Source organism: Mastigoproctus giganteus, chromosome 12 (assembly GCF_048544385.1).
Source record: "Mastigoproctus giganteus isolate SK-2022 chromosome 12, ASM4854438v1, whole genome shotgun sequence".
Lineage (NCBI taxonomy): Eukaryota > Metazoa > Arthropoda > Arachnida > Uropygi > Thelyphonidae > Mastigoproctus > Mastigoproctus giganteus.
In genome coordinates, this window is record NC_143586.1 from 130582619 (window position 1) to 130606440 (window position 23822).

The 23822-nt window shown below is 37.6% G+C and overlaps 1 protein-coding gene across 2 annotated transcripts in view; it reads left to right on the forward strand.

Moving 5' to 3' along the window:
- The window catches only part of LOC150077428 (choline/ethanolaminephosphotransferase 1-like), a 188617-nt gene extending 167238 nt beyond the window's left edge, over positions 1 to 21379 (forward strand). For both annotated transcript variants that reach the window (XM_090386011.1, XM_090386010.1), the window contains exon 10: positions 20889 to 21379. In XM_090386011.1, the coding sequence (XP_090242137.1) occupies positions 20889 to 21113 (225 nt within the window). In that variant the 3' untranslated portion in view covers positions 21114 to 21379. The remainder of the gene's footprint in view (positions 1 to 20888) is intronic.
- Positions 21380 to 23822: the final 2443 nt, after the last annotated feature.

Sequence of the window (23822 nt, forward strand, 5' to 3'; positions counted from 1 at the left end):
GTTTAGCGAGAATAGGTAGTCAGATTTTCTCAAGAAACTTGAGCAAGCCTGAGGCACGTGAAATGGGCTGGTAGTGATTGATTTGTGATGGAGACTGAATCTTAGGTATGAGTTACACGTTGTACACCTTCTATTGCTACTGAGTAAGGAAATTCTGGTGAAGAACTGCATTCAAGATGTTACAAGTCCTAAGATGACTGACTTAGGCATCTGGTTAAAAACTATCACCCCCATCAGTTACAGAAGTAGCAGTTGGAGATAGCATGTTAATAATTTAATTAGATGGTGACTAAAAGTGAGTGACATTGATATCACGTGTTTTCTGGATCGACAGTCTCATAATCAGATAAAGCCATTGGGTAAGAGTGATATGAGGGGAGAGCTGATTTGACTTGGTGTACAGCCATTTCCTCTTTGAAGAGTCACCTGAAAGTTATTTTTAATTGCACAGGCCTTAATTCTGTTGAATTCAACTCTGTCTCTGGAGTATGCAAATATGATTCTAAACAGCCCAGTAGTTTTCTATATCTTGTCGAGATTTGCGATTGGAGCTAGTAGTAGGGAAAAGAGACCACCACACTTTTGTTCTTTCAGTGATTTGTGCAGTTTTGGGTGCAGCAGATGCAGAGAATTTTATGACCAATGACATTGGCCTTTTATCAGAACTGAAGCTTTCTTCTGGCTTAATATCCAGTAGTGTGGGCTGTAAAAAAAGAACAAAAGTGCTGTCTTCTTGTAGTTAATTATCTCACCTTTAATGGGTGAAGCACCTGGATGAGCATTTTCTACATGTGAGAGCTGCAGTGGCAGATTGAAGTCTCCAAAAATAAGATACTCAGCAGAGGTGTGCATATTATTAATTATCCAATGTACTTCCTGGAACGGCCGTCGTAGCCAGGTGGGCAGGAGTGCAGTAGCACACGCTCTTTGAGTAGACCGGGGTTCGAGCCCCTGACTGCCGAATACAGTCAATCTGCCCACCCACACTGGATCAGCATGGCAGATTATGGTCCATTTCCCTCAACATGAATTGTTGAGGAGGCTTCCATCCTGCAGTGGGTTGATAATGGCTGCACTTTACTTTTACTTTGTACTTCCTGGATAACAGCCTGATCTGAGACTAGAGGAATGTAGCAACAGATATCATTCACAGTCAATGTTGTTTTTTTCTTTTTGCATCTGTAACATGCTGCTGTAGAAAAGTTATCAAATAAATCTAGAAAAGTTTTGTTATTGTGTGAGTGAATATGCCACAAGTTCCAGTTAAAATCTCCCATTATAAGACATTCTGATGAACAAACAGTACAGACAAACAAAAAAAAAAACAGTTAATTACATACAATAAACATGAATTTTATCTGCCATCTGCTTGTTCTAATGTCCTCCCGTCAATGACTTACAGTAGCATAAACTAATACAGATTGTGAGGAAGGTTCCTTCTCCACAATCTCTATAAGTATTGTATAGCCAGGGTAATATATTCTCCTGGGCGACAGTAGAGAGAGACCACATAGAACTTGCCAAAAGAGCTTATTTGTGGACACACACAACCCACGCCATACAAAGAAAGATGTGAGATTTTTGTCACAGTGAGGTGGAGATTCCATACCACAACAGTGGCCCAGGGAGTCTCTCCAAAAATCTAAACAATCTAGAAAGTCAACGGGTAACCCCTCACCTCCTTAGCATGGGCATATAGGGTTCTTGAATCAGTAGGATGTCAATATTGTCCTCTTCAATTTTCTTAGTTAATTGGCCAGTAATAGCTCTGGCCCTTTGTGTGTTGAGTTGAAGTAGTTTGATCCTGCTGGCATTATATTGTTTATTTTGTGTCCCCCCCCCCATAATTGATTCTTATTTGGAATGCCCTCTTAGCTTTCTGATAGGTTGGACACATCACAAATCGAGTGAGAGTAGGCTATCTTTGGGTTTTTGCAATTGGCACATATAGGGTCAGACTTTATTGGGACATGCATTGTGGCTATGTCCTTTTTCTGAACAGTGCCCATATGTCTGCGTACAGGTGTGGGTTGTGTGCCCGAACCTACAACATTTTGGCATTACAATGTACTCTCTGTATCAGTGACAACTCCACTTGATATAGACTCTGTTTTGCTGTGCTAGCTCCCACCAAGCAGGTGGCACGAGCTCCATGATCCAGTTCACCATATGGTGAACTGGGTCGTTCTGGATCACCACATGGTGATCTGGATATGATCGAACTGGATCACCACATGGTGAACTCAAAAACAGTTGCCTGTTTTTGAGCCTGATTGGTATTTGGGGAAGACTAAGTCGCATGAGTCCATGTCAGGTAGATCTTTCTGTACATTTTGAGTGTATAGTTCCTCTGCAATTTAGGGGGTTCCAAGTCCTTGGGGACATCCAAAAATCAAGATGGAAGGCCCTTTGTTCAGCCTGAAGCCCTAGAGTAGGGATCTTGGCATCGTTCAGAATCGTGTTTGCCTCTTCCCCTGTCTGTCTCGATGATCATGCCAGTATTTCAGGTTTTCCGAATTGATTTTATCCTTGTAGTCTTAAAATCATCTGTCAGTGAGGTTATTACAGTATTTTTTATTTCCCCGCTTGTCTTTGGTGCATCAGATGTGGCTGGTTTCAAAATGACCAAATGAGACTTCTGTATTAGCATTTTCTTCTTTGGCTGGTTCCTGCTGGTGATGGGTTTGTCACTGTTGGGTTTCCTCAGCACATCCGTGTACGGGGGGGGGGGGGCTGTGGTATTTGTTTCCCCCACAGTCCATAAAAGCCTCTAACCTAGCGGCTGTCTTTTCGCACTCTAGGTGAGTTCCGTATAGGATTGTCTCCATCTTGCTCCAATGTCTCCGCGGAGTGTGGTAGTGATTCTGCTGATGGGCTTTCTAATTGAGGTTTCCAATTGGGTCCTGAAGATTAGGATCTGCTGTGGGACAGTCCCTTTTGTAAGAGTGGGATCCAAGGCCTGGGTTGGTTCCAATTGCTTGGTCACGTCTTCAGGGTTTTCGGTTTGAGGGAAGCATTTGGTTCACTTTTGACTGTTTGGTCTAGAGTCCTCTGCTCATCTTGTAGGTCAATGGTAAGTAGTTTGCTGTTCATTTTCATCAGGGTGACGACAGTCAGACACTTATCTGGGTGTTCTCCGATTTCACTATGTGACTTTTATCCATTTATCCTGTAGCTTTTTTAGTTAGATTTCGGATAACCAAATATTTTCGGATTATCGGGATGAATCCTATGTCTTCTTGAAGGGGAACACAGAAGTGGACAGCACCAGCCAGAAATTCGTGGGATATTTTGGGCCTTAACTGTAGAGTGGCGATGCCATTGACCAATGTCCGCTCACCCTCTGGATCACGTGACCAAAGCAGAAATCCACAACCTGGTCTAATGGCTTTAAAATATTGGCTAATTTGTGGAGTTTCCCTCCAGGAGTTATCTTAATGAAGCAATGGCTGCTATACCAAGCTTATATATTGTAACATTACCTAGAAATTCACTGCTAGAAAAAGAAGCCAGCAATAGTCAAAAAAAAGTTAAAATATATTAATACCGCTGAGTAAAAATTTATATTTTGCAAATATGAGCAAGTTCATTTCCTTTGAAACCAAACATTGTTTAATAAAGGATAATAACTTTTGAAATTTCTCAATATTTTCCAAGTTTTTTTAACTGTCTTATATCTATTCAGCCAGGAATAATGGCTGCAATGTTATGAGAGTTTGGCGAATTATAAAAATGCTAACGTCTCTTGAAAAACGCTCAACAAAAATGCACAAAATTTTCACACCAGACTCACCTGGACATCCGCTGTCAGACGATATTTCCGTTATTCGAATTTCTTTGTTGATTTTCTGTAATCATTAACCAATATAGCATGAGCAGTTAATTACCCCACATATCACAAAGCACACTATTACCCTTGCCTAGCAAAAGTATAAAGTATTTCAAGTATTTGTGTATTGTATGGCAGTCTCCGGGGTTCCCCCTATAAGCCGCTTGATACATCTGACAAGACATAGTGCCAATGCCGGCAAGTGTTGTATGTGTAGGTATGTACAGTGTGTGGTTGAATGTTGAGTGCTGGCACCTGCCATTTTGCAGCCAGGGGACAGAGGACACAGTCCCCCTGTGTTTTAGACTCTTACTTGAATACCTTGGGGCTCCCAGGCTTGCCTGATAGCCCCAAGGTATAGAAGGAAATGGGATTTAGAGGGACTAGTATGGAACGAATTATATTGGGAATCAGACTGTTAGATAAGAAGAGAAACACATGGATTAGGCAGCAAACTCAAGTAAAGGACATTCTTATCAAAACTAAAGAACTAAAATGGTCTTGGGCAGGACACATAGCTCGAAGACATGATGACAGATGGACTAAGAAAATAACAGAATGGTATCCAAGAGGAGCTAGAAGAAAACCTGGAAGACAAAGGCGGAGATGGATAGATGAAATTCATGAGTTTTTGGGTAGTAAATGGATGGCCAGTGCTCAAAACAGAAGGAACTGGAAAGTTGCTGGAGAGGCCTTCATCCTGCAGTGGATTGAAAATGGCTGATGATGATGATGTATGGGAAATGGAGGGGGAAGGAAAAAGTGGACAGAAAGCAAGGGGAAGAAAGAAATAACATCCCCCTGAGTAAGAAGAGAGAAGTACGAAAAAGTTTTCATGAAAAGAAACATATAGTGGATCAATTTTAACACAACCTTAAACACCTAAAAACCTTAACACTAAAACTATGTTTTATGGTGCAGAGCTAGCAACATAGCTATTTACATATATATAATTATTCTAGTCTGCCAACTGCAGCCAGAATCAGAGAAATTCTTTTATCTCAATTTTAGACCACAAGAATTACAACACAAACTCTTGTAAACATAAAACATAGCTTAGAAGTATGAATCCAAGCAAATCCAATGACATGGGCATTCAATCCACACAGATGCTTTGAACACAAAGCATCCATACATTTGATATAATTTGCCTATCAGCAGAACAAACCATTATATTAGGCCAGAAGTTATACTTTACAGATGACCAATTGTCTAAAAGCTCCATAGACCAACAAAACCTCAACGTCGATTATAAAACCCAACCTTCTACGGTAAACACTCCAGGTGCAGCCCAAGCACCCAGAATGAAGCAGAAGACATTGACAGTTTATTTACAAGTCGAAATTAGACATCATCAACATTAGTCTGTCTACCATTATCCAACAATCCACGAGGCAAAGATGTCCAACCAGCAAAATATTCATTAATTTACAATTCCCTAAGTTACAGTTTTTTTTTAAACGTCCTCAACCTGAACGACCATCAGTCAGTCTAACATTCACAATATCCCATTTAGCCATGACAAAACAGCTGTCACATCATTATCCGACTGCAAACAATTTACCGGTATTCAATCAATGATGTTCAGTTGACAGAAAAGTTAGACAACATTCAATACAATTCATTTCTATTGTCCTATAAAATATCCAGTTCTTATCACTTTACCAAATCACTGCTAACATCAATAATCGGTGGAACAGTCTCACTAGGAGCCTTCGACTCTACAGTCTCCAGCTCAGATACAAACATAAAGTTCTGCAATTTAACAATTCTATAATTTAAAGAACATTTATGACCAATTCACAAGACCAGTGGTGCTTCAATGGAGCAACAAACACTAGCTCAAAAACTCCCATTCTGACTCAATTTGTCAGGTAATTCAGAAAAACTCCAAATCTCCAAGAATTTTCCTTGCAATTTTCAAAAAGTATAATGCCTTGGATTATAAGGACTTCTGTACATATTTACATTTACTACATCTTTTGATGTAGTAAAACACATAAACTGAACACTATTCAGCATTAAATTTACTTACTATAAGTTAACCATTTGCATCTAATTCATTATCATAAATTCGCTTTCTTTGTCTAAACAATTTATCTGCGAAATCTGAAAAAGCATAAAAATTTTCCTTGCAACTAAGAAACTGGGGAAATTCATCCTCGTACACATTTGTGAGGAGTTGGAGACTATTTCGTAAATCTAAATACAAATAATATTCAAATATTGAATGGACAATAGTCTGCTGAGCCCCACATTTACATAAGGGCATGGCAGCCAACCCAAACTTGCATTGCTTAGAGTTAAGGCTACCATGACCAGTCAGTAAAAAAGACACATTCATACTTGGGTTAAACCAAGCAATTTGCTGTTTAGTATACTCCACCACATTTGGGATAAATTTATTAGTTACTCTACCTTGATCAGCAGTTGACCAGACCATTTTCCAGTCATTTATAAACTCTGATCTTATTCTAAGATTGTCCTCCTTCACTGGTGTGTCCAAATGAATAGAGAAATTCCTGACTCTAGCCAGCAAGGCTTTCTGCTTGAAATACTGAAGGTAGTGATATATCACTTCATAATTTATTGGTAGCTTTCCATTTACAACTTGCAGGGCTAAAATGGAGACAGTTCTACAATTTCTAGATATAATATGTAGAAAAAAGCATTGTGCTTGTATTATATATTTTTTGACTGGACAATTTGTGATACGATAGCCCCACGCACCTGCAGCAATAACATATTATTGGAATAAAGATACATTTGTAATAAAGCTTAAAAGTAGCAGACTTAAAACCCCAGACTCATTTTGATTAATTATTTTCCCTGTAAGTGCCTTAATTTTTTGAAGCAAATATTTAGCATGAATAATGAAACTGATTTGGTCATCCATCATAATCCCTAAATATTTATAAGATCTTACAATCTGAATAGCATTGTCATTGAGTCTAATATTTTGTGGTCTGTTCAAGTTTAAATAGCTCTTCAAAATTTGTAGCTTATGAGTTTTGGACCAACAATTTAAATCACTTAGTATGTCATTAGCTCTCATTTCTAACTCAGATCTAGATTCTCCAAACACTAAGACCACACGGTCATCAGCATATGCTATTTTCAGGACCTTCTCATTCTCAACAGTGAGCCATCATCAAGGACCACGTTCCAACAAATTGGACCAAGTACAGATCCTTGAGGGCAGCCCCTAGTAACAGGTTTTACATACAAAGCAATAGTCCAATGAGACCAAAAGATGTCTATCATTAAAGTAGTCAGAAGTAAGCCTATAGATAGGAGCAGAGACCCCCAGCCTCCCAGAACCTTGCCAGGACACACTGCCACCATAAGGCATCAGAGGCCCTTTTGAAGTCCATGAAGAGGCCAAGGACATACTTTGATTCCATAGATGAAACAAAATCGATCACGTGTCTGATAGCATCAACCATGCATTTACCCTTGCTAAAACTATACTGGGATTGTACCTGCAAATTTTTATCTTGATAATACATTAAAAATCTGCATATGATTGACTTCTCTAACACCTTGCCCAACGTAGGCAAGAGGGCAATTGGCCGATGCATCATTGGAAGACCTATTCGAATGCTTAAGCAATATTTTGAGATTGACCCATTTCCAAATACTAGGGAAAGAACCATCCCTTAAACAAAAATTAAGTAAGTTTAAAATAAGCTGTGAACACACGTGCCAAATTCTTTTCAAAATCCAAACCTCGAGAAGATCCAATCTGGTGCATTTCCCATCCCGCAATGAATCAATAGCCCGTGCAGTTTCCTCATAAGTAAAAGGCTCTTCAACTGCTAGACCAGAATAAGTCAAGTGTTCAGTCCTCATATCCATTTGTTGTGTAGTTTCTGGAACAGTGCTATCCTTATAGATGATACTATCCAATATAGTGTTAATAGAATCTGCCCAGGAAAGGGTTTTCCTTCTATCAATCATTAACATTGATAAAAATACCTCACTGGGGTGAATTTTTTAGCTACTATTTTGTAAGCCATGCCCCAGGGTTCGCTGTTTAATGTCTGCTCAACCATTTGCTCCCAAGCCGATTTTTTGTCTCTATATATTGTGTTAAAATATAGATATCTGGCAGACTTGTAGAGTTCGGCCAAACTGTCCACTTCGTCGGCAGGTCTATTACTTCACTTAGCCCTTTGGAAATTTCTCCTGGCATTCTTAAGACTTCTTCTCAAGTTTGAAAGGTTTAAGGACCACCAAGGCATATAATTCCTGTTTCTTTTCTTCTTTTTAAACGATGCATCGCATACTTTCCTTATAAGATTTTGGTCTTCTTCCGCCTGGGACTGTGCCAGCAACACGGTGAGACTATTTAAAATCTCAGGTGTTATTTTCTCTCTCAGGTTCCTATCAAATTTTTCCCATGTTGTGCCCTGGGTATTATACATGGGGAAATCATATGATGATCCAAAAACAAGGGAATTAGTATCGTATTGATGTTAAAAGTTATAACATTATGATCGCTTGACAGCCAGTAGTATGTACCCTCCAATCACTAATGTGTCTACCAAATGCAATGTACGATTGTCCATTAGCTGTAACAAAGGTTGGCGGGTGTCCTGCCATATTCCAAAGAGTCAGATTCTTGGTCAGAATAAATTCCTCTAACAGATCACCTTTTGGGTTAGAAACTGGGCTGTTCCACATTCTGGAAGAAACGTTAGCATCCATACACATTATCACCCTCCTTCCAGCAAGTCTATGAAGAGCATTCTCCAAATAGTTTATGAAAGGTTCAATGGGTTGGTGATACTGGCTACGTTGAAAGCAAGTTGAAATAAAATAAATCTGCCCGAAAGCCCCTTCAAGGCAAGCACATGCCGAATGAGTTGAGCAAAGTCCCACAATTTTAGTTACAGTGATGGTAAAAGTATAGTTAGAATTTCCAGTCAAGAGAAGGTTATTGATATACAAGAGAAAAAGATTTAAAGAAAGAAGTATACCTTGGGGAACACCAGCACTAGCGGAGAAGTTAGAAGACACAAAGCTATCTACCATCACTGCCAGTGAGCGGTCACAGAGAAAACTTGGATACCCAGTTACAAAAAATTTGGTAATCCATAAGATAGAATTTTACATTTAGAAGAGCTTTATGCCAAACACAATCAAAAGCCTTTGAAATGTCAAGAGCAACTGCTTGAGTTTCACCAATCTATTCCATTGAATTTGTTCATAGATACATAATATAAGCCAGTATACAAGATGTGGCTATTAAATAACAAGACTGTAACAATAAAGTAAATAAAATGAAATATTTCATACCTTTACAAGTTATTCCCTTCAAAATAATCTTGGGCTTGCACGTGTGCACGCCTGCACACACACACACATTCTATATGTTTCTTTCAAAGCACAAATAATTTCTGTAAGTCATGTTCTTAAGCCCTTTTAATACTTCAATTGTATTTTTCTGAATGTTTTCAATGGACTGAAAATGGGTTCCTATTTATTATTTTTCCTAATCTGAAAAAGTGTACTTTTCAGTTTGCAAAAGAGAAAAAAAAGTCACAAGGACCTCTGGTGGGTAGGGTGGATGGAACACAAAGATTTGTTTTTTTTTTTGGCCAGAAAGTGCTTTATGTGCATGTTGGATGGAACATCCAACACAATGCCAACCCCCTCAAGACAATGCTGGAAGTGGTGCATCCAAGTATCCTTCCCCAATTCAGGTCTCTTCCTTTGAATTTTTGCATGCAGCTTTTTCAAAACTTCAATGTAGTATGTTTTATTAACGGTCTGATTTGGTGGGATGAAACCATAATAATTCCTTTAATATCGATGTAAACAGGAAGCATGGTTTTCATTTTTGATTTTAACATTCTTGCTTTTTTTTTGGTGGGGGGGTGTTTTCCTGTTTTTTTAGTTTCTGGGTTGTTCAGGTACAGCTAAATTTCATTGCAACAAATTCCAGTACTGGAATCCAGTAAGTCTGGATCTTCTCCAGTTTTTCTAAAACATCTTCACAAACTTCGATTCTTCTAATTCTTTGATCTTCGTTAAAAATTTTTGCTACCATCTTAGTACATGCTTTTGTCATCCTTAAATTTTTGTTAAAATTTGTCTGTTTCTTTGTACACATTGAGTCCTAATGCAACCTTTCTTATGCTTAAATGATGAGATCACTTCTAATCACTTCAACACCTTACCCAGTTCACGTTTTCATGGATACCAGCCAGCCTGGTTATGTCTTCCACATTCTCTTCCTTCTAAAAAATCTTTTAAGCTAGTCAAACATGCAAGCACATGACATAATGATATTAAGAGTAGGAGACCAGCAGAAGTACTTAACAAGTACAAGTCAATGCTGAAAAAAGCCATGAGTTACGGTTGAATTTGAGAGTGTCTGCAGTTCTGCCCAGACATAATAGGAGGGAGTATATGATGAGAGCCTTGTTGATCAATTCGACCCTGGAGAGATTGTGCAAGGCTCAAGGAGTAGAATTTTTCTCAGCCTGGTTTGTGCTTGTTAACAGAAGAGACTGCTTCTACAGGGATGGGATACACTTAAATAGAAAGGATGCTATCAAGGCAGAGTTAAGTGGGTCGGAAAATTGCTAGCTTGGGGGGGGGGATACAAGGACTAATAGATTAACAGTAGCCGCTGGCAGGGGTGAAAGTGATTCTTGCACTGCTTCTACTGAAATGCAATTGAGCACCAGCCTAGAAAGCAAGGCAATGGGGATTTCCAGGACTGCTTGTATTTACATGTATTTACTTGTTCATAGTGGAACAAGTAAATACATGGGCTGTGTTAGGATAACTAAGAGTAGAAACAGGTGCATGTATACTTGCATGTACACCAATGCTAGAAGTATAGTTAATAAATTCGATGAGCTTGAAGTGCTAGTAAAGACATCAAAGGCAGATATTGTTGGGATATCAGAGATGTGGTGTCGCACACAGACATAAGCAGTGCAGAATTGGAATTTGGAGAGTACAATGTGTACAGAAAGGATTGAGAGGACAGGAAGGGAGAGGAGAGGTTATGCTATCAGTTAAGAAATACAAAATCTAAGGAAGTGCATCCAATTGATGTTGGTGGTAAAATGCAATGTTTAGTCTGTTTGGTTAACATAAGCACTGGGAAAGGAAAAATGAGAGTAGGTGTGTGTTATAGGACTAATGAATCTGATGAGTATAATGAGCAATTGTGCAGAGAAATAGTGGGCCAGTAAATCAGAGTGTCTTGTAATGGGGGATTTTAATTTCCAGAGATTGACTGGAATTGGTGGGTTAGTCACTCACACATGAGCAAGGCTTTTGTGGATTTATTGGATGATTGTTTTCTACAGCAGCATGTTTGGGAGGCAACTAGGTGCAGTAATACTCTTGATCTGATTATCAGTAGTGATTCTTCATGCATTAAGAATCTGCAGATAAAGGAACCACTAGGTTGCAGTGATCACAGTATGATGAAGTGGGATTTACTCAAAGACGTAACTACCATCAAGGGTAAAGGGAAGAGTTTTTGTTTTTGTAAAGGTGACTACGGTGGTCTGAGACAGTATTTAAATTCTATACAGTGGGATCAAATGATGATGTTACCGACAGCAAATTCAAAATGGGAAGCATTGAAAGAATTAATCTTGGAAGCTACTAGGCTTTTCATACCAACTAAGGAATATTGTTCAAAATACAGACCTAAATAGAGATCAGATGAACTAATGAGACATATGGCAGAGAAGAAAAATGCATGGGATACATATAAATTAATGGGTGACATGGAAGCCTACGATAGATATAAGCTGGTCTGTAACCAAGTCACAAAGTAAGTTAGGCAGGCAAAGGCAGATTACAAGAAATCTTTGGCAAAGGATGCAAAGAGTTCTTTACTTATGTAAACTCTAGAAGGAAGGGTATCAATCAGTTTGGTTCAACTGTTGATTATCCTGCTCAGGTAGCAAACAAACTAAATGAATATTTTGCATCTACATTCACACAGGAGTTATTCAGGGAGAGGAATGCCAGAGGTGTATTAAACTCTGGCAGTAAGCTAGATAATCTTGTAATAACTGAGAGTAAATTGGAGGAGAAATTGTTGAAGATAAACATAAGAAAGGCACCTGGGGTGGATGGAATCTATCCAGTTATATTAAATGAGATGGCAAAGGAAGTAAGCAAACCCTTAGCCATAATTATGAGGGCTTCCTGGACTCAGGGAAGGTACCCATGGACTGGAGATGTGCAGATGTGATCTCAATTCACAAAGGAGGATCAAAGGGAGACACAGGTAATTAGAGACCTGTTAGTTTAACTTCTGTTCCAGGAAAATTAATGGAGGCACTGGTTAAAGAAGCATTGCCGGATCAACTAGACAAGACTTCAGTTATAGTTCGGACACAGCATGGGTTTGTTAAGAGGAAGTCTTGTCTCACCAATTTGATTGGATACTATGATATAGTCACAAAGGAACTGGATGAAGAATAATTTTGATATCATATATTTGAGGCTTTTGATACTGTTGCACACAGAAGACTGCTGCACAAATTAGAGCAGTGTGGTATTGGAGGCAAATTGCTGCTATAGATAAAGGGATGGTTGAGTGGGAGAAGACAGTGGTAATCAACGGACACTGCCCTTCGTGGACTAATGTTATTAGTGCAGTCCCTCAGAGTTCAGTGTTGGGTCCATTGTTGTTTTCTGTATTTATAAATGATATTGATGATTGTATATCAGACTAAATGTCCAAGTTTGCAGACAATACGAAGGTTGGCAGGGTTAATGACAATATGCTGCTGCAACAGGATCTAGAAAAGTTGAGCAAATGGACTGAGAGGTAGCAACTGAAGTTTAACACTGACAAATGTCATATGGGAAGCAGTAACCCCAGAGTAACATATCAACTCTGGTGGTAGAGAATGAAAAGGATCTAGGGGTAATTGTGCATGCAGATATGAAATTTTCTGATCAGTGCAGACAGTCCACAAGAGTTGCTCATCGTATCTTGTCAATGATTTACAGGAATTTTTCTAGCAGGGATAAGGAGGTGATTATCCCCTTGTAGAAGGCAATGGTCAGGCCACACCTTGAGTACTGTATACAGGACTGGAGGCTTCATTTTAAGAAAGATGTAAAGTTGTTGGAACGAGTACAAAGAGGGGCAGCAAGATTAGTGAATGACACTAATCTTGTTGCCCTTCTTTAAGGGTTGCTATTACGAAGAAATGCTTAAGTTTTGCAAATTACAGGCAGTTCTCGCTTTAAGAGTTCCCGCGTTTACACGATTTTTTTTTTTTCCCCTCAAGTATCAACAAAATCGAAAATATGAACATTAATTGCAAAAAATGAATGTTAAACTTTCATAAATACCACATGTATAGCTATACAATACAGTGTACCCCACTTTACGATATTAATCAGTTCCAGAGGCACCATCGTATTGTTAAAATATCATAATGTGAACCCAATAACACATTGTTTTTTGGTAATTCGTTTCAAGATCTCAGAAGTTGAAAATTTCACTGTATAACTAAACTATTTATCTCTCTAAAATGTCATTTTTAAGTTCACGAGCGTGACCTTAAGGCCATATAAAAAGGTCGTGAGTGTGGTTTGTAAATTGTATTAATTACCAATTCAAATCATTAAAATGCACTACACTTTCATCGTTATAAGTATCAATTTTAAACGCCTTTGTGATATTTTTCTAAAGCACATTTCTGGAGGTCACGACCATAAAACAATATGCACTTTCCGGTTTATTGGGCTTTTCTGTTACTACAAGCAATTATAAACAGGTAGTAAACTCGATCTTGCATTTGCAAAAATATACCAATAGCTGGAATTGTGTGGTTTTTTTACGTTATAATGGTGAAATGTGTTTCACCTTTACTGAAATCTTCAATTGTATAAAAAACGAATAAATTTTCAGAATCTTCCCTTCATTCCTTTTTTTTTTTAAGCTTCGTAAACTTGTTACTCCACGCAAATCGTGTTAGTTGCAATTTGTGTGTGCTGTTAAAAAATGCTTATGCATGCAATCGTGAAATTTATAATTAAAATTAATGGAATCAAATGCCTCTTGAAGCATTTCTGAAGGAGATGACTCCTTGTGTGCCAAGCCAATTATGAGTGATCAACAAATGTGCATTTAGTCGATGATAATGAAGAATAAACATTCTTTAACATTTGTAAGTCGTAAATAATTTCTTTTATAATTTGCTTGATTTTACATGCTACGTTTTCATTTCTTTCGATAAATCAATCATTGTTTAAACAAACTAATTAGCTAGCTAATTTCATTGTTGAGAACGTAACCCCTATTTTTAATCTTGTCTATGGGTTTTTTAAAAAAATTCTTGCTCCTAGCGCGCACTAGGAACAAATTAACTCAAAGTCGAGAACTATCCGTACAGTGTCTGGAGATTAGGCACCTGCAAGGTGATCTGATTGAAGTGTATAAAACCTTGAATGGTTTAAGCATGCTTAATGCTGATGGGATTCTCCCTCTTGCTCAGAATAATCACCTGAGAGGGCATAAATTCAAATTGAGGAAAGACGGTTGTAGGATAGATGTGCGGAAGTTTGCCTTTAGCCAGCTGGTGGTTGATTGCTGGAACAAACTTCCATCTGTCGTAGTAGTTGATAGCTTAAATAGATTCAAGGCAGAACTTGACAAACATTTGGAGTGAGTGGATGGGTGAAATAAGGGGTTTTTTTTAGCTGATGCTATATAAGATTGCTTTCTTGTATCATGTGCCTTTGCTAATTATTTGAATATTTGGATAAATAATATCCTCCACATAAATTTGTCATAACTCAACTTTTAGTTTTGTTAAAAATTTGAGGTTGATTCTGTGTTCGATTCTTTTGTCTATAATTTTTCCAGCAAACTGCAAAAACACAAGCTAATGAAAACCCACCTCACTGCAAAGCTGATGAGTGTGTTGGAACATGACTTGGCAGACAACTAGGGAAATGTTCAAGGTCAACTGATGTGCCTCTGTTTCATGGGTGGCACTTCGTGTGTGGTGGCTGCTGAATGCAGTCTCATTTAATAGCCACACCTCATAATACCAATGGACAAACACCGATTGAATCCATATTTGCAATCATCGATCACATGAAAGGTTACTCCATTACTTTAGAAAGCATAGAAGTAAGTACAATGGGATGATAATTGGATGGGAGGAATTTTTCACCCTTATTAATAACTGGCTGGATTTAAGCAAATTTACAAGCAAAAAAAAACTCCAGTGGAATAAGAAAGCATAAAAATGCTACACAAAACAGAAGTAAGCTCAGGACAATAGGTTGTGGGAGCAAGAGGAGAAATAACTTCAGGACCTCAAGCTTTCTTGGCATAGAGATTGTTCAAAATTCTTCTGATGAAGACCACAAGAGGCATTGAGTGGAGTGTACTGAGAATAGTGGGAGATGTTAGAAGAAAAGCAGGATATTAACAAATCTGCTTTACCTGCAGCTGAGGTGTCACCAGAACTGTGATGCTTTAACAGAAGTGAAGTAGAGATGAGAAAACGTGCCAAATAGCTTTAGCAAGAAACAAGAATACTTGACTACCATTTGGACAAGAAGCAAGTTTTCTACTCTTAGCCTATTCAAAGTCTTAAGTTTGAACTGATTATTAACTGCTTTACAATTGTTGCAAGCTCTGGTGGAGGTTGAAATGAACCTGTAGATTTTAATGCAAGCCAATTGAACATGTAACAATCTTATCCTGAACCGCTTTAGCACATTTATTGGAAAACCAAAGTTTAGATAAAGGATGGGATTTTAAGGTGGAGTGCAAAATAAAGGATTTCATTCCTGCAAGAATAATTTCACTGTAATCAAATGATTTAAAATAGTAATGCAATCAAGGAAGAGAAGAATAGAAATCTTGCAGATCATCCTATTTTCCATTCTTGTAATGCCAAACAACATGAGGCCAAGAATGGTGACGAGAGAGAGAGAGAGTCTCCATAGGAGAAGAGACCCTCACCAAGTCGTGATCTAAAGTGTCTAGAGGACCACTCACCTTAACTGTGTACTGGAAAGAGTTGTTTACAAGAAAAGAACAAGAGTGTTTGTTGACTGTGTGGTTAGGATTGTCTGGTATTCTGGTAGGTAAGTGAACTATCTGTGTAAGGTCATTAGTAATTCGAGGGTTTAGTGTCAAACAACGATAACTACAAAATCATTTTGAAGTAAATGTCATTTGCCATTTCCTTGGTTTACCAGAAATGTACTTATAGCCCAAGCTGACTTGTAAAGTAATTTAGAGATACAAAAATATCTATGATATGATATGCATTGTTATTTGTATAAGGTAAAACTAAAATAGTCTCAAAACAAAAATGCAATTTTGTAGTTAACATTGTTTGACACTAAATCCTCCAAAAACCTCAGCAAATGCTGTCTAGTCACAGACCCAACAACTAACTGGGTCAGTGTGACTAGAAAACTGAAGCAGGCTGAAGTTGTGAACATTAAAATCCCCGAGGTAAATTATCTCACCGTTGTGAAAGTTGGACTGAAGAAAACTGAGCTTCAAAGAAAAGAAGTCAGAGTTCCAAGTGATCAGTGGAACTGGGAGATCAAAAGAGCCAGCAGATGAATTTGACAGAATGGGGTAGAGAGATTTTAAGTCAGAGAAGATTGAAAAGAGGCGATTCCAAGTTACTAAGTGTCTAATAGAGAATATCAGAATGGATATATGCATAAGTACCTCTTAAGCCAAAGGAATCTTACCTCAAAAATAATTAGGATAAATGAGATGAGCAGTGGTTGAATCAACCTATAATTGGGACTTGGTAAATTGTAATGGAAGAGGACATCATTGAGACTGGAACTCAGACCATATATTTGTAAAATGAACAAGAGAGTATATTTTGGAGAAACTGATATGTTTGTTCTATTAATTCGCCTATTAATGACGTATTCAGAAGTAAAGAAAATGTGGGGGTGGACATGTATGTAATAATGAAATTTTTAGATATGGCACATGCACTGCAAAAATATATATACCCAGCTCATTGACATTAGTGGCCTCGACAATGCCCCTGCATATACACTTATACACTACTTAGACTCCCTCCGGTCACTATTTGGCAGGGTAGAGGAAGCAATATTATACATTAGCTGGATCCAGATGCCTCCTAGAGAGTTACCATTAGGTTCTCTGGCTCAATGCTAGATAGTCCACTGGACTATCTAGCATTGAGCCAGATTGCCAGAATGAGGTTGCTAGATAATCCAGTGGACTATCTAACAACCAGCCTGTGAACACCATTTTAGAGCTGCCCTCAATGTCAAGAACTTTGGATCTCACCATGATTTAGTAGTAATGGCAAACGATGCAAGAAAGCACGCTTGTCAACAAAAAAAAAAAAACCTACACAGTTCACCTCCATACATACCCTCCAAGAATGTCTAGTTCTTCCTTGAATTTATTCAACCCATCCACTTCCACAACAACAGATGGAAGCCTGTTCCAACCAACAACCACCCACACTTGGCTGAAGGCAAACTTCCTTCCTCAACAATTTCTGCCCCCTCATGTGAATAGTCTCGGCAAGTGGAAGAATGCCATTAACATTCAGCTTACTCGTTCAAGCCTTTAAACACCTCCATCAGATCTCTCTAGTGTCCATCAGGTGCCTGGTGTCCAGACCCTGCAATTTGCAGAACTGAAGGTAAGAGCACGCTTTTGTTCCCTTCTCTGCACCCATTCCAGCAGATCTACATCCTTAATAAGCCTCCAGACCTGTATACAGAACTCAAGATGTGGCCTAACCATGGTCTTATACTAAGGCATAATCACCTCCTTATCCTTGCTAGCGAAGTTTCTGTATCTGTTTCTGACAAAACCCCGTTAGCTGTCCTGGCTGCATTGCTAATAAAATTATGTCGGACAGCACAATTACCCCCAGGTCTCTTTCATTCTCCACTACCTGAGTGTAATACCACACAGTTCATGAATTATTCAAGGGATACAGCTACCCATATGCAGTACCTTTCATTTGTTAATGTCTTCAACTGCCATTTTTCAGCCTATCGATTCAGTTTTCGTAGATCTTGTTGCAGTAACTCACCCTCATGCCTGCTGTTAACCACATTAACCTTTGTATCATCTGCGAAATTAGATATTAAGCCTGATATATCTTCATCAATATCATTGATAAATATTGAAAACAACAATAGGCCCAGCACTGATCCCTGGGGAATTCCACTAATAACATTAGTCCATGAAGAGCAGTGCCCATTGATAACCTCTGTCTACCTTCTTCCACTTAACCATCCCTTTATCCATAACAGTAATTTGCCCTTAATGCCACACTGCTCCAGTGTGGCATTAGGGGCAAGTGTACAGCAGTTTTTGGCCAAAGAAAAGAAAGCCAACACAAGAACCATGGGAAACTTTTACCAGCCAAAACTCGTTTCCTGCTACCGCCATTTCTCCCTGCATTCTCGATTAACAAATAGTGCATGTTATCGGTAGTGGCAGTAGAAGTCAATAACAATGTATTGATTAGTTTTTTTCTCATTATTAAAAGCGGATTATTTGGAGTTCATGAGTGGGCTGAAATTTACTTATTAGTACACCCTCCAGACTGCCTCAGCGTATTTATCTCCCCCTTCCAGCTGTTTTAAAATAGGAAAACACTTCTATAGATGGTGCGTGTTATCGGTAGTGGCTTTCCTATCTGGTTAAAACAGCAGGAGGAGGAGGAATAAACACCCTAAGACTGAGGCAGTCTGGAGAGTGTACCCGTAAGTAAATTTCAGCCGCTAAGGCATTACACTCATGAACTCCAATAATCTGCTTTTAATAATGAGAAAAAACTAATCAATACATCATATACTTTGGAGGCCTCCATAGCTGTGTGGTTGGCAGAGTGAATGAAATAGCACATGCTCTGAGTAGACCGGGATTCAAGCCTGTGACTGCTAAATGCAGCCCATCTGTCAACCCACACGGGACCAGCTTGGCAAATTATAGTCAATTTCCCTCAACATGATTTGTTGAGGAGGCCTCTCCATCCTGCAGTGGATTGATAATAGCTGCAGAATTATTTTATTTTTTTTATCATATACTTTTGCCACTGGAAGACATACTCTGTTCATATTTCACCTACCCTTTTTGCACCAACTTTTCAAAAAACAAGCTTATTTTGAAATTGTCTAAGAAGTGGTAAGTAAATGTTGCAAGAAAGCATGCTTTCATCATCAGGAAAACAAAAAGCCAACACTTTCCATTTTGCCTGTCTCTTCCCTCTAACACTGTCTAGTTCTTTCTTAAATTTATTAAAACTACCTGCCTCCACAACACCAGGTGGGAGTACGTTCCAACAATCACCCACCTTTTGGCTGAAGCCAAATTTCCACACACACTACCTGCAACCCTTCCGTTCTTTTGAAGAGGGATGGTTGCAGGTAGGGTGTGCCAAATTTGCCTCCTCAGTTTGAATTTATGCCCACGTGTATAGCCTGATCAAGGGAAAGGATCCCATCAAGCTTTGAAAATCAGAATAAAAGCTGTGGTTAGTATCAATTATCTGATCTGAGTATGCAAAAGCAAAAATTGAATTAATTCTTTGGAATTCTAATCTATTAAGTCAATGTTTCCCAAAATGGGGTCTATAGACCAGTTCCAGAGGGACCACGAAGTGCGTTCAGAAAGTATCAAGTACTATGTATTTATTTTCATAAAAATATACTGATAGAATCACGAGTTTCGTTATAGATAGAACATTACTTATTTTCAATAACATTAGTATGTATACAAGTCGCTTCCGTAACAGAGCATGTTCAAATCCCCACCACTAGTGAGCATTTACACTTATGCACATATGAATCATTGATGCTGTGAACTAATAAAAAAACAGCTTACAGACTGAAGCGAACCTTTGGCACAGCACATTATTTAAAAGTGTTGACATTTTATGGCCCTGCGCATTATTTAATGCACCCTCTCAAGTATTTCTTAATACTTTTATATGGAATAAGTTAAACATAGAACCTGATTTGAGAATACACATTAGTACCACTGAGCAAAATATTTTAGAATTGGTTTCTTAAAAAAAAAAAAAACAGCATGATCCTTGTCATTAATTCAGTTTATACAAAAAATACATAAATATGAAACTATTTAGTTGAAGTGTTAATTGTATTTTTATATATGTTATTTATTTTTTTTTCTTTTAATTTATACATATTTCACATTATTAGTTCTGTTTTTTTATGGTGCATGGGTTAGTTCTATGTATAGGCAAATTGATGATAAATAATAAAAAAAAGTTCAATTGTTTCACACATACACCATTGAATTTTCTTTATGGGGAAAACCCAGTGTTTACACACACAGGTGTGGGGGTCCACAATTTTTTTTTTTTTTTTTTTGAAGGGGTCTGTAGATCTCAGTAGTTTGGGAGCTGCTGTATTAAGCACTGAAACAATGTGATATATTATTAGATATAGATGATATTACTGCATCAAAAAAAGCAACAATTCACTTTTTATTTATTGTTATTATTTTTTTTAAATTCTGATTTGATGTTTAGTAATTTCATTCTAGTGAATAACAGTTAAGTCAAAATAAACAAATGAATATTTTATTAGTAAGGGGTGAATAATGTTAGTTTTTACAAAAAGCTTGAATTTCACAAAAACTCGTTCCACAGAGTTAGTTATTTAGTTTTTAGAAGCATTAGCAACTAAGGCAATATTGCTCCAGGATATGCAGTGGTTATTCCCTGACCTTTCCGCATCCTGTGTATTTGGTGGCGACTGGCTCGAACCCTGGTCTAATCAAGAAGCGTGTGCTACGCACTGCTGCTCCTTCCCACCTGGCTATGGAGGCACCTCATTCCACAGAGGAACACTACTATAGAGCTTCACTAACTTTGGCTCATTTGAAAAATTCAATGTCACAGGCCCACACACACATATGTTCCAAGAACAGTAAAAAAAAAACTCTGGCTCAAAATTCTCAGTTATGAATGAGACTAATTTAAGTTTACATAAATATTTTTTTTTACTAACAATGTTGACCTGTTCTAAAGTTATTTTATTTTCTCAGGTTTACAATATGATGGATTTTGCCCGTTACTTCACATATGCTAGCTGGGACATGAGAGAAGCCCTTGACCTTTATATCTTTGCTATAAAGTATCCTCCTGGTCATCCACATTGTCGAAATGGAAATCATGGTTTTTACTTAAATGGACTAAACAATAGTGAATTTAGAGTCAATTTATCTGGTACATGTATGAAAGCAGAGACCAGAAGCAAGAAGATAGATTGAGCATCTATAAGAAATATGACATCTCATCAAATAAAGCTGAATGAAACATTATGATACCTATGCACAGTGGTAGTATGGGTTTCATGAAATAATGGATTCGAAGGAAGGAAGACTCCAGAAACATTTTCATCCTGTCCATTATAAATAATGTATAGTTTTTAAGTTATTTTGTAGAATTCAACTTGGAATTTCTAGTGCTTTATTGATAGATGATTGTTAGTAGCAGTTGTAATTTTAAATAAAGACCAGTAATTTTATATCTTTTATTTTAATGAATAACTGTTGGCTGGCTCCTTTGGGGTTTTTTAACATATCACACCTGGAGTATACTTGCTTATATGGTCTTTATTGTGTATATCTATACAAATATGTATTTGTGGGCCAGTTGCAGTTTTGTAGGCTGAAAATCCCAAAATAATTCATTTGGGAAATAGTACTCCTTCCACAGATTTTAGCAGAAAGAATGTAAAGTAAAAACTAAGTGCACTTAGTTTTTACTTGTTTGTGCTAAACTTAAATACTGGGAGTATCACAGATATTAAAAGAGAAGCTTGAACAATTGGTTTAGTCTTATTTTAATGCAGGTACATTGAAATAGTTTTAGAAAATACCACTTCTGTGATTACCACCTGGTAACAATATTGTCCTTCCTGTGATAGAGCTCTTGGGCTTAGGCTCTTTTAGAATGACTACATTTGACCATGAGTTGACCTAAATTAAGTAACTGCACCCAGTAGGCAATTCCATTATTCATTAAAAAATCTGAGCTATGATTTAATACAATTGTTCATTGCTCAACATATCACCAGTTCAGGCTGACTAATTGTGGAACCAAATAATTCTAAACCATTCAGAACAGTGCCCCTTAAGTTTAATGAACAACATATTTGCCTACCGGATAATATTATTCAATTAAAACTAAAGTTCGTTACTTTAGCCTGACTCACAGACAAATGTATTTTTTTTGTCTTGTGAATGAAAATGTATTTTCATTCTCTTTGCAATTGAGTGAATCAGATATATAAACCACTGTTCATCAATTATTATTATTGTGAAGATAGTGTTTAATGCTGTCTCTGTCAAGAAAGAATTTCGTTAAAAAATTTCCGTTAAATGCATGAAATATACAAAATCTTCAAAGTTTTACTAGAAAGTAGCAATCCATTAAAAAAATGTTGTAATCACTACCAATGGTGTATTGCTCTGACATATTGTAAACATGGATTTATTGCATGATGGTTTATTACCAAAATTTTTTTTTTTTTTTTTCCTACCACTGCATTGTACATAAGGAAACATGCTTGTTATAAAAATTGCAACAGAAAAACTCTGTAAGAGCCTCAACAGCATAATGGTTGTATAAATTGCTTTTACACAATGAAGAAACTGAATATGATTATTCCCTTTTACATATGGAAGTGAGAAGCACTTAACTATAAAATTTAAGTTAATGATAATTGTCTGTGTGCTATTTATCTCTTATCTGGGTACAACTACAATAGTATATAAAAGAAAATACTTTAGGCCAAAGTATCATTCCAATTTTTGAAGAATATCAAGAATATGAATAATAGTCATATTCAATATTGTGCTTGTCCTATATAATACTTGATTTGAATTGATTTTAGTTTTAATGGCACTTCGGCAACTTAGGTTATGTGCCAAGTCAAGAACTGAATATGCTTAAATTTAGGGCAACACAAAAATAGGTTGCAATGTCAATAAATATATAAAAACGAAAGGTACCTAATTATCTAAAAACAAGTTAAGAATAATGGTGTATATGGTAAATAATATAAAGCATTTATATAAATTTATAGCATGTGAAAAACAGGAGATTTTCAGGACATTGTTTTTGTCAGATAAAATCCGACTGACTGACTGAGCAGCCAGTTGGATACGGCTCAGTCAAAAGGCTAAAAGCTTTAAAACATAAATGGTATGCATTGATAAAGTTGGGACATTCGATAAAGACGTTTTGCATTTAAAACTGTCCTGTGCGAAGCCCAAGGTAGTAACAACATCCTCTTTACAATTCCTGTGCAAAATAGATTGCCAGTGTTGAGTTACATCATGTAATTTGTTCGTAGTCTGCCCATACCATGAACACTACCATTGGGAGACCTATTTCATTCATATTACTTGCTGGTAGTCTGTATAACAGACAAACGGGAAAGTTATTCAGGATCACAGCTGATTTGCCTGAATTGTCAGCCAAATCACTTCTCTTCATCCAATGTAGCTGGGGGGGGGGGGTCCAGCAAACGCAAGTATCAAAATTGGATTCCAAAAAATAATATAGCAGCCACTGCTGGACCCTAGATTGGGTGAGATTTTACCCCATTATTATAATAAGGCCTGCAATGAACTCAGAGAATTGGTATATATAAAGTTTTTGGTTTGCATGTGATCCAAGGCTAACTCAACTGTGTGCAACCTTTCGGTGAATATGTTACATTCGGGGGGGGGGGGGGGAGAGAGATCTGCTCAAATATTGTAGTGGCTAGTATCTGGGAGGACAGCTGCAGATCCTGCAGTCACTTCTAACCATCTGTGGAGACTGACGAGAAATCAGAATGTTCAGCTTGGTGTGCTGACTAAAGTCCTTTCAAAACAACCGGGGAAAGTGGCCTTTCCCCAGTTGATAAAAGAGAAGTTGCAGACCAGAACACAAACATGCCAAGTATGGAAGGGATTGCCTTGGTGATG